Source organism: Barbatula barbatula, assembly GCF_947034865.1.
Source record: "Barbatula barbatula genome assembly, chromosome: 14".
NCBI classification, from domain to species: Eukaryota; Metazoa; Chordata; class Actinopteri; order Cypriniformes; family Nemacheilidae; genus Barbatula; species Barbatula barbatula.
In genome coordinates this window covers 2,231,353-2,248,310 of record NC_136777.1, presented here as the reverse complement: position 1 = coordinate 2,248,310, position 16,958 = coordinate 2,231,353, and the positions used below count along the sequence as shown (strand labels likewise).

The 16,958-nt window shown below is 37.5% G+C and overlaps 1 protein-coding gene across 1 annotated transcript; it reads right to left on the bottom strand.

Moving 5' to 3' along the window:
* Positions 1-1,102: 1,102 nt before the first annotated feature.
* On the bottom strand, positions 1,103-10,255 carry chp1 (calcineurin-like EF-hand protein 1). The gene is made up of 7 exons (XM_079473880.1): positions 9,877-10,255; positions 7,250-7,322; positions 5,124-5,204; positions 4,113-4,240; positions 3,819-3,880; positions 2,943-3,065; positions 1,103-2,582 (listed from the first exon to the last, which is right to left on the bottom strand). The coding sequence occupies exons 1-7, from the start codon at positions 9,941-9,943 to the stop codon at positions 2,529-2,531; spliced, it is 588 nt and encodes a 195-aa protein (XP_079330006.1). The 5' UTR covers positions 9,944-10,255; the 3' UTR covers positions 1,103-2,528.
* Positions 10,256-16,958: the final 6,703 nt, after the last annotated feature.

Below are 16,958 nucleotides of genomic sequence, written 5' to 3'. Positions count from 1 at the left end.
ACATTACACACAAGTTTCATAATATTACATGATTAAAAATCTTTACATGAAAAAGAGTTCATTCTGAGTCAAGAGCAAGAAGTTTTGTCAACTATTATTAATTTATGCAGAGAGATTGTGAACTGTACAGTGACCTTATATATTATACTCCCAGGTCAATGACAGAATGTAGGTGTGCAGAATGTACTGTATGTCCACAATAAAAGATTCAAAGAGAAGACGGTTTTTAGCAATTGTGTTAGAGGCATCCCTACTCAGAAAAATACACATAAGATAAGCAAATGAAGTTGTTCGATGCGTGGGGTTTAAAAGGTCAAGAGGGGGTAGATGTTAAAACGATGGGGCATAATGTGGCATTGAGGGGTAAAATGTGTAAATGTGTGTAGAATGAAGACAAAAGAGTAATGTTTGGAAGCATATTCATGAAACTCAAACAGGACAGGAGTGTGAATGTGAGCAGTACGGACAAAGACACGTGAATGGGGCAGTTTGCAGCATGTTTGGGAGAGTATACAATGATGAATGGGCGATGAAAGCAAATTATAGGTCACTGCTGCCCAGTTTCACAAACAATGCTTAAGGCTTGTCCCAGTCTTCAATGAATGTTTGAGCTCTCTTAAATGAAAATAACTTGCTCATATATATCAATATATATCAGTGCCTTTAAATTTTCTCACAATACATTCATACAACTTTTGAATAGTGTCCAGTGACCGAAGCAGTTTCTTATCCTAGCCACTGCTACTTGCAGCAACTTGTTTTGGCGCAACTTTTCCAAGGCTTGTTTGGCATGCAACATTGACAGTACATAGAAACAAAAGATCACAGCAATGTTGTTTTCCTTGCAGCAGCCTACACAAATAACTCCTTAAAAAATACTCCTTAGCCACAAATCTTCATATTTTGTACTTCATTATCAAAACCCCCGCAAAATGATGTTACAAAAACACAATGCTATTCTTAAAGCTTTCATTTAGTCTGCTTCCTTAAGGGGAACGGACAAAACAGATGGATTGTGATGAAGTTAATGCACCAGAGTTTTGTTCAGCATTAAACACACATGAGCGCTTTGGGTCTGAAACATTCACACACACAAAAAGATAATTTCATGGCACTTTATTTGAATGACAATCATACATGATGCATCACAGACTTCACATAAAAAGTGTTTGATAAGCTTATTAATCATCTCTATTTTTTCAGCCGGTCTGTGAAGCTGTCGCGCTACAATTTAAACTGAGAATTCAGTATTTCAAACATTAAACAAGAATCTGAAAGAAATGCTGGACTTTATTTCAAGTACCTGTGAAATGATACATAGACATTGCTTAGATCCACAGAAGACACACCCAATTTTGGTTTATGATCATGCCAGGCTGTGAGCCTGACAGCACAAAAATGTGGGACATTGATACGGGAACAGTTGTGGCTCCGAGGATGCTTCTCATGGAACAATGACATGACAGTTCAAACAAATAATACACATGCAGATGATATTACACACCAAATCCTGGTTTCATGAAATCGACAGGACTACACATGTGTGTTATTTCGGTGCCACTAGAGTCATCTAAAAGAAGTACAGAAATTTAAAAGGTCATTGTGGTCCAAGCAAAATATGCTCCTGCTATGTGGTTGGGTTATTGTACCAGGAAAAAGTTTCGATCCCTAAATATGATCTTTTGTCTATGGCACCAAAGTCATGAACCAAAGTTTAATTGCAAACCACCTAACAAGATGAATGTGGGCGATAGTTTCCTTAACAGACACCACGAAAGACACCACTTGGTTTTTATGGTTGGCCACATCGAAATTCTCAAAACAAGACTGCAAGTTCATTTGATGCAGCTAGTGACTCAGAAATGACACAGTTCACCATAGAAGATGTCATTTTGAAATATATTGCTCAACGTTCGAAAGGAAATGTGCACAAACAATCGCTTTTTGCCTCAAATAAACTGATTGGATTTTCTCATCTAGACATACACCACCAAGATCGATCTTCGCTTCTTGAGATTAAAAGTTGTTGAGCCATTTCATGTGCCTTTTCAGTCAACCCAGCTATAAAGCAACAGATGAGTGCGAGATATGCTTTACTACCATCAACATCTTGTTTCACAGAGCTTATTATTATGGGAATTCTCAAGAAGGCATTTCATACAGAAGCATCAAATTTGGCATTTAAGATGTCGATTACAGAGAGCGAAACATGACATCATTGGTACATTACAATATCAATGACATCTATCAACTGAAAATCTGAAATAAATATAATTTTAACATACGAGAGAAAAGAGATGTATGTGATATGAAGGCACCGGACACTCCCTTCAGTGCCAAAGCAACCCAAGATAGAGAGCGAGTGCTGATCTGAGAAATAAAAGTGATCACGTTTAACACTGCGATTAACATTGGCTGAGAGACCAGCGTGAAGGACGAATCAGCCCACAGGGAGTAGAGTCAGGGGTTGTGTCTTATTTATACCGACACGGATATTGTCCAATCAGCGTGTGGGATATGCTTTGTCTTTAGTGCAGAAAGCGGATACTCATCTTCTGTTCGACATCTACTTTTTCTAACACCTGAGGGAGGAGATCACATTAAAGGGATGGTTCACTCAATACATGCATTACATTCATCGCATCATGAAATACAAAAGTTGAATCTTTGAAGCATTCTTCGACATTTTATACTTCTGAATAGTGTAACTGAGACGTTTTGTGTATATTTCAATTGTTTATATTCAAAACATATTGAATACAGGAATGCAGACTGTTATGAAATCTTTCAGGTGTTTTACTTCAGACCATGACAGTTTACTTGAAACAAAAGCGCAGGCATTCCTTCCTCCTAAGCTCAATATTTTAGTTTTTCAAGATGATACAGGTCTAAAACAAGACTCAGAAGTTTTATACGAGATCATGTTGTTTATGAAGTGTTACCTTGGTGAACTCATTAAATGAGATACACATGTCTCCATTAGTGTCCGCCTCCTGGATTGTTCTATCTGCGATGCTGCCCAGCTGCTCATCGGAAATATTCACCCCCACCATCATCCTCAGCACCTGAATACACAAACAAAGTTCAAGGTTATGTTCTCATTTATCACAAACATGTCCAAAGTTTAATCAGCTGATTCCAACACAATGACTGAGAGCAGAGTTTGAACACTAAGACGGTGTTGAAAAATTGATGTATGTGGATATATATATATATATATATATAGACATGTAGAAAGAGCATCTGGTTTATTACCGTAAACCTAAAGTCAAACGTTTTTATAAAAACTGTGCTCCGACTTTTCGACCACCATAAAAAATTTTCAAGATCCACCCTGCTCGGTCAACCACCTTCCCCACGAACTCATGTGAAAAGGATCATGGGAAATAAAAGGCAGTGAAGGATACATCTAGCGTTCGAACATTGTTAACTGCTGCCCCCTAGTGATCTTGTTCTCTTTAAGCGCACTCAACCGGGTCATTTGAGGAGACAGGTGTAGATAACATCTTTTGGAGATCCCAATTTACAGACCGAAATTGTTTCACTGAAGGTCAAGCACTTAGCGGTCAAACCCGCGGTTATTCATTGCACACCCGATCAGCTGTCCACCCATCCAGAAAATCTATATTTCCTACACAGATGAACTGAAATGACTCAGCCGTGACCCGCTCCAAGTGTCGTCTTCTGTTTAATGCCACAAAACTGGTTTCAGGATGCAAGTGCAGGTGAGTCACGGCGACAGCGATCAGGTGGTACAGATCGTTCTGTCTCTCAAACAAAGGAGCACTGTTGTCCATCATTACACGTGATTCTCTCACCTGCAGCAGCTCATCTCTGGAGATCTTATCGTCTCTGTCCAAGTCGTATAACCGGAAAGCAACTGTGAGGAAATAAGGACAATACCAAATAATTAAAATCTTTAAATCGCAAAAACGACAGTAAACTCACTCGATGAGAAAGCGCTGTAAAGACTGTTACAAAAAAAGGGTTTCTTGAACGGAGACTCATTTAGCTGCTCTGGACTGAAGGTTTTAGACTTTTGAGGATTAAAACACTGTGTTTACAATGTAGCCACAGTAAAACCAATGCTAGGGACTTTGAGAAGAACTCACAGAGAAGTTTGTTCATCCTACTGTTGAGAGGCTCGCATGTAGGCGGGCCTTTGTTTTTCTCGTTGTCTTCCACGGGACGGAAATGAGCCAATGTTTTCATGAAACCTCTGAAGTTCACCTGATCCTCACTGTAACGTATGAGAGACAGAAATGAGAAGGAATACTTTTAAAGATGAAGCATTCTATCTAGAATCTGGTAATACTGAGGTTTTTAAAACTATTTTTACATCAGTTAACTACACAAAGTCTGTTTACGGAAGCTGTGCCACTTTGTGGCCATGCTTACGACCTCATTTCAATCATGCTATTGGATCTAGTCTCACATTAACAAAGGTTTTCACACCAGGGAACAAGGCCATTCACTTATTACAAGTTCAGTGCGTGGATTAGCATGTTTTGGGTGTCTAGATTTGCTTGTCGCAAGGATCAAACCATCAACTTTCACTCTACAGCACATTAGTCTGGCTTGACATGAAGAAACTCTTACAAACGTCGGTCTGGAACTGTCTTATCATTACATAACATCCATTGAGACATCAAGCGACAAGTCCAGGGAACTTTTAAAACAAAAAGGTTCTGCTTTTTATAGGCTGCTTAAGGAATCAGAGCCCACAGAAACACCAAGTGGGTCATGAACCAACTTCAGGCGCTCCTGTCATGTGCTTATATAATATCATCAACCAACCAATCATTGCATGAAATATCGCTTGAGAGATTCAGACGTCAGAAGTCTTTGTAGAATCGACCACAACAAAGAAAAGAAAAACAAACATGTACACGGCACAGCACATATTTAAAAAGCCATGCAATGATTAACTCTCCTTTCGTAGAAAAAAACATTTTGTATTTTTTGTAGCATTAATCATTAAATCGGTTTCCTCTAACTGATGTTTTACGTTTGCTCAATGTTTTATATATTTTTGCTATGCCGAAAGCATTTCAAATATCTGGGTGTGGAGATAAGCAGTGCAACCTCGCGCATCGTTTCAAATGTTACCAGACGTTTCTCACCCCTCTGGGAAGAAGGCATTAATTATCCGATCACCAAGAGGATTTATGGCCAACTCGGGAATCCTCTGAAAGTCTTCTCGACTGATAAAAGAAAGAAAAAAAGAAGTTGATTATTACACATGCACAAGGCTCTATGGAAACACGTGCTGGGTACACCATGTTCCTTTAAAAAAAAAAAAGACATCTTGTATTGATATAGTGTGATAAAGTAAGAGATACTTCATTACGATCATGCCCTTACATTTTAAGATTTCGATGAACGGTGCTTAAATGAAAGTTATCAATTTAAACATAACAGTAAGATGTAACTGTACTGTACGGCACAAGTAATCTGAATCTCAAAAATGTCCTCAAAGTTGGTCATTGTTTGGTTTCTTCTGTGGTTTGTTATGGGTTTTCTTTGTTTTTGTAAGCATTCGTGAGTTAACATCATGTAATGTTTAATACAGCCATGCTTTATACTACCGCCAATCCTTCATTTGGAGAAACCGAGAGTAGTTGGACAGACATTCTGACATCATCCATCTGGTTAAGTAGTTGATATGAGTTACAAAAACACCATGAATTTTTAGACTAATATAGTCTAGACTAGGTAATCCAATACCCAAACCAAGAAAAAGTTATAAATAAATAAATTGGAAACTAACTTTTCCAGAGCTGTATTTCTAAAGAAATGATCTGAACAGGCCGTGAGAATGCGAGACTGAGTGGGTAACCTTCACGCTCAGAGCAAGGACACAAACCTCATCGCCCTGATTTTTGAATTGATTATTTAAACACAAGGGACATCAATTGTCATAGTCTGAAAGATGTTTGGAGTAACAACACACGCGGCTGGTATCAACTGAGCTTGCAGGTTGTGTTTGTTTGGTTGACCACCATCTCACAGGGTTTTACGCCACACAGGATGTTGTCATTAAAAACACACAAATATAACATCACGACAAGCTGTGACATCAGTGTATGTGGTAAACAGAAAGAATAATACACATCACAGAAGCACAGAAACTTCACAGACGTGTATGTTTCAAATGGAAAGATACATCGGTACAGAGGTGACCCTAGGTCGCGAGGACACGTGCCCGCTCGGCACGATCGCACTTTGGCAATGTCAACTGTATTGTAAAATACTGAATTATATGATTGAGACAACTGTAATGTTTTTCTTGAAATTAACATTTACCATGGAAAAACGATTTAAAACAAAGACAAAAAGTTATGTCATGTTAGATCTGGGTAGAAACATACATTTGTTTCTTTTAAAATTGTATTATTCCATTCCATTATTATTTCCATTATACATTTACTAACCCATACTAAGTTTTATGCATTAATTACATTTCATTTATCATATATTCGTTGCTTAATATTATAATATATATAATATTATTCACTTTTATTTGTTACATTTTGCCCTTATTTTGATTATTGTTTAATATTTGGTGATGTATCGTCTGTTAGGCTGATACCAGCCTAGTTAGCGAAAAATATAAGAACACTGTGAGCTCTTAGTGCGGGTGTGCTTTGGTTTTAAATATAAGTCATAGAGTAACCAGTTATATAAAATAAATGCTGTTTGTAAATGTCGCAAGTCAAGTCACGTTTTTTCACTTATCCTTACGAAAAACCCCATGTTGTGCACAGCATGTTGTATTTCTCATCTATCGTGATATGTATCATATCGGGACACACCTGCCAATATACAGCCCTTATAATAACGCCACAAGACAATGTTTTATAATACCTATTGAATCTGTTTCTAGTCAGACGAATTTGGAAAGAGCTAGACTGAGCATTGAAGCACAGCTGAGATTATTCAATAAACCATCTTTAATTTTATTTATTTATTTAATATATTTATCTATAAGATCTGCAAGCTATATCCATAGTCGGATCTATCAATATAGTCAACGTTTTTTTCAATATTGTGCAGCTGTGTAATAGCTGTAATAGTTTTTGGGTCAAAGCTCAAACTGTGAGATGGTAACATGTTCCCGGACCAAAGTTAACGTGTTTTAAGCCTGAGGCGTGTGAATGAATGTTAACTGAAACGCTTGTGCAATGTCCGGTTCCTCCACGAGGTCAAACGTTGGTACAGTGTTACACAATTCAGGTGAGTGTGTTACCTGAGCGCTCCGTTCTCTCCTTTATCCAGACTGTGAAAGCGGCTGTAGAGACGAGTGATCTGACTGTGGGAAACTGCAACACACACAGTAAACATTAATTTGCCGGACAAAGAGCTTTAAGTCACTTGAGATAACAGTACTGATTTAAGTCTTATCTGAATGACCTCACACGGGACACATTTCACAGAGTCCAGACAACAGATAATGAGCATTATTATACTACAGCAACACTGGTATTTATTGTCAGCTGATGGGTTAGATTACTGGATTTCTCAATGTGTGTAATAAATGGTTTAGACTGGGAGTAGACCTTGACCGAGATCAAGTATACATACGCCCAATAACACACAAACCAAAGAGAGTTTATCTCTTGAGTTTATGTCTTGAATGCATTGTAGATAAAAACATCTGCCAACTTGTGCGAATGTAAACTCAACAATCCAGGCTATAATAAACAGGGCTTAAATTAATCAAATTAATAAACACAGAAATTTTCCACACGCTCAATCGAACCACTGGACACATGACAGTGAACACAGAGAGCTAAAGCACAGATACAGCTAGTTTAAATGACTTTTTGGGTTCAGATGCAGTAGGAAAGCACGACACAATTTATTGCATACAGGGGCACAGAAACAAACCAGGAAATTGCATTCCAAATACATATTTTTGGAAATGAAATATGAAACACATCTAGACAGGGCTCCCTTGAGGGGATACATGTTTTCTGTGTGTTATAAGTTGCCCATACATGTACAGTATCCGACACATACAATTGCCAAAATTAAAGTGTTGGAACAAAAGATGCATTCTATCTAAAAGCGAATGCTCACCCAGACCTGCCTGAAACGCCTCGTGTAACCACACCCCCACAAATCTACGTCAGTTCGTGATACGATTTGACTAAGACCGCCAAAATGTATATGCAAGTAAGGTAGGTGTACAATTGAAGAGGAGCCAGTGTCAAGCGAGCAGTTCCACGTGAATGTGCTCAGGCTAAGAGACGCGGTAGCACAGAGCTGATCATTTGCGCAAATCTGCTGAGAAAACAAAGCGCATGTGACCCCTTTAAAGTGTATATAGTATGTTTACTGTTAAGGCTCTATGGAAGAGATCAGACATCACAGCCTTGATGAGTAAAGGAGAAGACAAACGCCAGTGTCACTCCCCAATGTAAACAAGTTTCAAATGACATATCACTGATATTACTGATATTCCTATCATTTTCAATAGAAAATACTCCGTCACTGTGGCTATCACGCTGTTAAATGCAGCTTTGCCAGGCTGAGGCCGACTGGGCTGTAAACGAAACACTATTGGTTATTTAAAAAGGGGGAGGAGCCACTGGATATGTTGATATTGCGTCAAAGCATCAAATAATGCTGCGCGTTCCAAGGTGATTCACTGCGTCTTTAAGAGTTTTAAATTATCAGCCCAAAATGATCTTACACACTCAAAGATATAGTTCACCCAAAAATGTCATTACAAACCTGTAAGACATTTTTACCACCTTCAGAACACAAAGGAAGACATTTTGAAGAAAGATGTCACCAAACAATGCCAGTACTCAGTATTCAATTCCATTGTATAGACATAAAACCAATAAAAGTAAATGTGTACCGATGTTCGGTTAACAAAGTTCTTCGAAATGTCCTCTTTTGTGTTCTGAAGAAGAAAGAAAGTCATACAGGATTAATATGACGAGAGGGTGAGTAAATGACAAATTTTCATTTTGGGTGACCTATCCCTTTAAAGCTAGGGGATTAACTTTAAACCTCTAAGGACCGGTTTCACAGACAAGGTTTAAACCAGACTAAAATGAATGTTTGACCTGTCTTAACTGAATATAACTTGGCCTGAAATATCTTAAAATACATCAGTCCCATTGTTTTGTCTCAGGATGCACGCCAGAAATGTATTCTTCCAATGCATTTTTATAAAAGCGTCAGAAATATCTTAATTCAACCAAGGCATAGATCTGGCTTAAACTAAGCGGCGTCTGTGAAACCGTTACGAAGTCTTTTCAATGGCCGATTAGGGTATCAAAGCTCAGGGTATTTTAATAAGATTAAAGATTCATTCTAAAATGAATCTTTGCTTTTGTGAGATGCAAGGTGCTAGAAGAACTGACTCACAAGTGGACTTGCTTTATTAACATTTTTACGCTGCTTTATCACACCCAATTTCACATTTCGCTTTTTCAAGTCACAATGTTAAGTGTAAAAAGATGAGGATGCTATACGTCTGCCTTGTAAACATGTCCTGCCTGCTGGCACACCCAAAGCTTCTGAAAATCACTGATATGCATCTGTTAACCCTACAGGCTCATATCACACACAAGCACACAACACATTTTCTCACTAATGTAAATGCAGAGGTTGAATCAGTTTGGTTATGTGAGTAAATGACACATATACCATATTAGTTAACAAAACAATCTTTTACATTTGAATGCTTGTAAATACTAAAAAATGACAAGTGTACCCATATCCCACTGCAACACTATGCACACATGACATTTACATTCATGCATTCAGCACATGAGAACATGAGACATTCAACATCATAAAACCACATCAGTGCACATGACAGTCACATGTGTAAACCACAGATAAACTGATACTCACATCCAGTTTCTTTCTTTATTTCCTCAATGTCTTCTTCTCTCAGTAAAGATGAAGCTCTGGAGCCCATGACTGCACTTCTGACTCAAGATCAGCTCAAGCTAACACATGAAACTCACCGCTAACCGATAAAAAAAACCCTTATATAAAGAGCTGTCAGCGCTCACATGTGTTTGTCCGGCTTTATTTTACGACCGTCTATAAAATATAACCGGATTAAACGCGGTCGAAATGAAACCCGGATCAATGAAGGCAGAGTTTATGAAGGTAAGCTAAGCGCAGGTCGGAAAATGAACTGCGTGACATCACCGCACACGTCAGTTCTGTAGTCAAGAGGACGTGGCCACGCCTGCTGGAAAAGAAAGCGTCGCGATTGGCCGGCGTGACGGCGCGTACGATGGGTGGGATTTAAAGAGAAAGACGTGTGTTTCCGGAGAGAGAAAATAAAGCAATATATTAAATGTACAATAAAACAGATAAGAGTCACAATAGAGCAGAAAGGATACTATACAAAATACAACAATGATTCTACGGCTGGAAATAAAAAGAATAGAAAACCTTTTAAAATGCAAAGACAAAAAAAGTATTGTTTGTTTTTGTGTTGATTTTCATCAAACGTAAATAACATCGTTTTAACAGTTTTTCATACAGCGCCATCTGCTGGGTTAAAACTACTGCACACACTGAATTTAGCTAATTTTAAATCTAACATTTTTATAAACATAAGATTAGATTAGATTCAACTTTATTGTCATTACACATATACAAGTACAGTGTAACGAAATGTAGTTTAGGTCTTTATACTATGAACATTAATGTACAGGTGGATATGAACAGATAATAATTTAGACTAAACAATAGTGCAAGTGACTTAAGTGTGCGTAAATGATAGACAGCTATTAAAGTTGCAGTGTAATAGGTGAGTTATGCAGCTGTTAAAGTTACGGCGCAGTATATGAGTTAATGCGGTTATTAAAGTTACAGTGCAGTATACGAGTTAGTGTAGTTAATAAATTACAGTGCAGTAGATTAGTTAATGCAGTTAATAAAGTTACAGTGCAGAAGATGAGTTAATGCAGTTAATAAGGTTACAGTGCAGAAGATGAGTTAATGCAGTTAATAAGGTTACAGTGCAGAAGATGAGTTAATGCAGTTAATAAGGTTACAGTGCAGTAGATGAGTTAATGCAGTTAATAAGGTTACAGTGCAGTATACGAGTTAATGCAGTTAATAAAGTTACAGTGCAGAAGATGAGTTAATGCAGTTAATAAGGTTACAGTGCAGAAGATGAGTTAATGCAGTTAATAAGGTTACAGTGCAGAAGATGAGTTAATGCAGTTAATAAGGTTACAGTGCAGAAGATGAGTTAATGCAGTTAATAAGGTTACAGTGCAGAAGATGAGTTAATGCAGTTAATAAGGTTACAGTGCAGAAGATGAGTTAATGCAGTTAATAAGGTTACAGTGCAGAAGATGAGTTAATGCAGTTAATAAGGTTACAGTGCAGAAGATGAGTTAATGCAGTTAATAAGGTTACAGTGCAGTAGATGAGTTAATGCAGTTAATAAGGTTACAGTGCAGAAGATGAGTTAATGCAGTTAATAAGGTTACAGTGCAGTAGATGAGTTAATGCGGTTATTAAAGTTACAGTGCAGTAGATGAGTTAATGCAGTTAATAAGGTTACAGTGCAGAAGATGAGTTAATGCAGTTAATAAGGTTACAGTGCATTATATGAGTTAATGCAGTTAATAAGGTTACAGTGCAGAAGATGAGTTAATGCAGTTAATAAGGTTACAGTGCAGTAGATGAGTTAATGCGGTTAATAAGGTTACAGTGCAGTAGATGAGTTAATGCGGTTATTAAAGTTACAGTGCAGTATACGAGTTAGTGCAGTTAATACGTTGCAGTCCAGAAGATGAGTAAATGCAGTTAATAAGGTTACAGTGCAGTAGATGAGTTAATGCAGTTAATAAGGTTACAGTGCATTATATGAGTTAATGCAGTTAATAAGGTTACAGTGCAGAAGATGAGTTAATGCAGTTAATAAGGTTACAGTGCAGTAGATGAGTTAATGCGGTTAATAAGGTTACAGTGCAGTAGATGAGTTAATGCGGTTATTAAAGTTACAGTGCAGTATACGAGTTAGTGCAGTTAATACGTTGCAGTCCAGAAGATGAGTAAATGCAGTTAATAAGGTTACAGTGCAGAAGATGAGTAAATGCAGTTAATAAGGTTACAGTGCAGTAGATGAGTTAATGCGGTTATTAAAGTTACAGTGCAGTATACGAGTTAATGCAGTTAATAAGGTTACAGTGCAGAAGTTGAGTTAATGCAGTTAATAAGGTTACAGTGCAGTAGATGAGTTAATGCGGTTATTAAAGTTACAGTGCAGTAGATGAGTTAATGCAGTTAATACGTTGCAGTCCAGAAGATGAGTAAATGCAGCTAATAGAGTTACAGTGCAGAAGTTGAGTTAATGCAGTTAATAAGGTTACAGTGCAGTAGATGAGTTAATGCGGTTATTAAAGTTACAGTGCAGTAGATGAGTTAATGCAGTTAATACGTTGCAGTCCAGAAGATGAGTAAATGCAGCTAATAGAGTTACAGTGCAGAAGTTGAGTTAATGCAGTTAATAAGGTTACAGTGCAGTATACGAGTTAGTGCAGTTAATACGTTGCAGTCCAGAAGATGAGTAAATGCAGCTAATAGAGTTACAGTGCAGAAGATGAGTTAATGCAGTTAATAAGGTTACAGTGCAGTATACGAGTTAGTGCAGTTAATACGTTGCAGTCCAGAAGATGAGTAAATGCAGTTAATAAGGTTACAGTGCAGTAGATGAGTTAATGCAGTTAATAAGGTTACAGTGCAGAAGATGAGTTAATGCAGTTAATAAGGTTACAGTGCAGAAGATGAGTTAATGCAGTTAATAAGGTTACAGTGCAGTAGATGAGTTAATGCAGTCAATAAGGTTAAAGTGCAGTAGATGAGTTAATGCAGTTAATAAGGTACAGTGCAGAAGATGAGTTAATGCAGTTAATAAGGTTACAGTGCAGTAGATGAGTTAATGTAGTTAATAAGGTTACAGTGCAGAAGATGAGTTAATGCAGTTAATAAGGTTACAGTGCAGTAGATGAGTTAATGCAGTCAATAAGGTTAAAGTGCAGTAGATGAGTTAATGCAGTTAATAAGGTTACAGTGCAGAAGATGAGTTAATGCAGTTAATAAGGTTACAGTGCAGTAGATGAGTTAATGCAGTTAATAAGGTTACAGTGCAGAAGATGAGTAAATGCAGTTAATAAGGTTACAGTGCAGAAGATGAGTTAATGCAGTTAATAAGGTTACAGTGCAGAAGATGAGTTAATGCAGTTAATAAGGTTACAGTGCAGTAGATGAGTTAATGCAGTTAATAAGGTTACAGTGCAGAAGATGAGTAAATGCAGTTAATAAGGTTACAGTGCAGTAGATGAGTTAATGCAGTCAATAAGGTTACAGTGCAGTAGATGAGTTAATGCAGTTAATAAGGTTACAGTGCAGAAGATGAGTTAATGCAGTTAATAAGGTTACAGTGCAGAAGATGAGTTAATGCAGTTAATAAGGTTACAGTGCAGAAGATGAGTTAATGCAGTTAATAAGGTTACAGTGCAGAAGATGAGTTAATGCAGTTAATAAGTTGCAGTACAGTAGATGAGTTAATGCAGTTAATAAGGTTACAGTGCAGAAGATGAGTTAATGCAGTTAATAAGGTTACAGTGCAGAAGATGAGTTAATGCAGTTAATAAGGTTACAGTGCAGTAGATGAGTTAATGCGGTTAATAAGGTTACAGTGCAGTAGATGAGTTAATGCAGTTAATAAGGTTACAGTGCAGTAGATGAGTTAATGCAGTTAATAAGGTTACAGTGCAGAAGATGAGTTAATGCAGTTAATAAGGTTACAGTGCAGAAGATGAGTTAATGCAGTTAATAAGGTTACAGTGCAGAAGATGAGTTAATGCAGTTAATAAGGTTACAGTGCAGTAGATGAGTTAATGCAGTTAATAAGGTTACAGTGCAGTAGATGAGTTAATGCAGTTAATAAGGTTACAGTGCAGTAGATGAGTTAATGCGGTTAATAAGGTTACAGTGCAGTAGATGAGTTAATGCGGTTATTAAAGTTACAGTGCAGTATACGAGTTAGTGCAGTTAATACGTTGCAGTCCAGAAGATGAGTAAATGCAGTTAATAAGGTTACAGTGCAGAAGATGAGTAAATGCAGTTAATAAGGTTACAGTGCAGTAGATGAGTTAATGCGGTTATTAAAGTTACAGTGCAGTATACGAGTTAATGCAGTTAATAAGGTTACAGTGCAGAAGTTGAGTTAATGCAGTTAATAAGGTTACAGTGCAGTAGATGAGTTAATGCGGTTATTAAAGTTACAGTGCAGTAGATGAGTTAATGCAGTTAATACGTTGCAGTCCAGAAGATGAGTAAATGCAGCTAATAGAGTTACAGTGCAGAAGTTGAGTTAATGCAGTTAATAAGGTTACAGTGCAGTAGATGAGTTAATGCGGTTATTAAAGTTACAGTGCAGTATACGAGTTAGTGCAGTTAATACGTTGCAGTCCAGAAGATGAGTAAATGCAGCTAATAGAGTTACAGTGCAGAAGTTGAGTTAATGCAGTTAATAAGGTTACAGTGCAGTAGATGAGTTAATGCGGTTATTAAAGTTACAGTGCAGTAGATGAGTTAATGCAGTTAATACGTTGCAGTCCAGAAGATGAGTAAATGCAGCTAATAGAGTTACAGTGCAGAAGTTGAGTTAATGCAGTTAATAAGGTTACAGTGCAGTATACGAGTTAGTGCAGTTAATACGTTGCAGTCCAGAAGATGAGTAAATGCAGCTAATAGAGTTACAGTGCAGAAGATGAGTTAATGCAGTTAATAAGGTTACAGTGCAGTATACGAGTTAGTGCAGTTAATACGTTGCAGTTAATACGTTGCAGTCCAGAAGATGAGTAAATGCAGTTAATAAAGTTACAGTGCAGAAGATGAGTTAATGCAGTTAATAAGGTTACAGTGCAGAAGATGAGTTAATGCAGTTAATAAGGTTACAGTGCAGTAGATGAGTTAATGCGGTTATTAAAGTTACAGTGCAGTATACGAGTTAGTGCAGTTAATACGTTGCAGTCCAGAAGATGAGTAAATGCAGTTAATAAGGTTACAGTGCAGAAGATGAGTAAATGCAGTTAATAAGGTTACAGTGCAGAAGATGAGTAAATGCAGTTAATAAGGTTACAGTGCAGTAGATGAGTTAATGCGGTTATTAAAGTTACAGTGCAGTAGATGAGTTAATGCGGTTATTAAAGTTACAGTGCAGTATACGAGTTAGTGCAGTTAATAAGTTGCAGTCCAGAAGATGAGTAAATGCAGTTAATAAGGTTACAGTGCAGAAGATGAGTTAATGCAGTTAATAAGGTTACAGTGCAGTAGATGAGTTAATGCAGTTAATAAGGTTACAGTGTAGTAGATGAGTTAATGCGGTTATTAAAGTTACAGTGCAGTATACGAGTTAGTGCAGTTAATAAGTTGCAGTCCAGAAGATGAGTAAATGCAGTTAATAAGGTTACAGTGCAGAAGATGAGTTAATGCAGTTAATAAATAAAAGTATCAAAGTTGAATCTCAATAGTACAATACACAAGTGATAATAATACGATATTATCTAAGGAAACAGATTAAATAATAGAAAACATCATCAGTCAGAAGTTTTTATTTGAGAATGAATGAGAGGAGTCTCGAGGTGGTGATACGCATATGAATGGAGTTGTAGTCCAAACACTCATTACATGCTTTCATGCAACTGGGTAAATATTGACAGTGGTTTCTTGCTTCTGCAGGGGCACTCCCCAGACCCACCTCACTTTGAGAAACTCCTGGGACGTGTTCAGCCTCTGTGTGGCATAAAAAACCAGTAAACCAGCACAACAAGCCCACTTAGTAATAGAAGAATGTCTCTAAAAACAAGCGTGATTTGATTTTCCCATTATAAAAAACATGTAGCAACAGACAACACTTCATATACAGTACATCTTTTTGTAGCCATTCACTGCAAAAGTGACTTCTGTATCTATGAGATATGCTATGACAAAAAGTAGATTTTGAGGTTATCTGATGTAATCATTTTACATGAGTTCAAAACTAGTTTAGGTTTATGTAAAATGACTATGGAGAAAATAAATGACAAATACGGAGGCATCCGAAAAGCTGTGCATTACAGTAAATACATTCAAATTCAATGACATGCAAAAACGTTTAACATACAACACTCTTGGCGTGAGAAGAGTCCTGGTTCCAGTTAAAGTGGTTTTAACACGTTCATTAGGACAGATGGCTTTCTATTCCTGAAAATAAATAAGTGTATGGCACACATCTCAGGTTTGATATAAGAGGAAATGTCACTCATTCCAAGAAATATTCTGAGCTAAGTAGTTGTATGACTTGTAATACAACGCTTACCGTTTTCCACCCGTGGCCTGGGCCCACATTTTCCCAGCAGAACCTTGCACACGGGACAGGGAAATGCCTGCTGCCAGGCCGGACGGTTGTTGTTCTTGGAAGAGGAACTTTTCTCCAGTCATGTAAACCCCCAGATCCCCTAATGAGTTCCAGCGACTTTATCTGTGCGAGATCTTCCACTCCAGCCATAAGTGTGCGGAGTGACGTGAAGCGGGTTCAGGAAAGCTCCGGGATCAGATATCTTGATCCTTTTACTGTACGTATGTATGAATATGTCCCAGTCTATGGTGCTTTTACAGAACAAGACCACGGCTGTGGACGGAGAGACATTTGCAAAATGATACCTCCCCATCACAAATGAATGGAAACACACTTCTGGAGATTCTGAAAAGCACCCTTGTCCTAAAAGTGCAGGTGCACCAATAAAGATGGAGAAGAAACAGTTGGAGTCGTTGTGGATGCTCCTGTCACTTCAGCTTTTAAAGATGCATTAAGCAGAGATGGAAACTTGTGAACAACACAGGTCTACAAGGAGAAAACTTGAATATTGAAAGACTGGAATGTTAATATTAAATGAAACTAACCCTAATTCTGT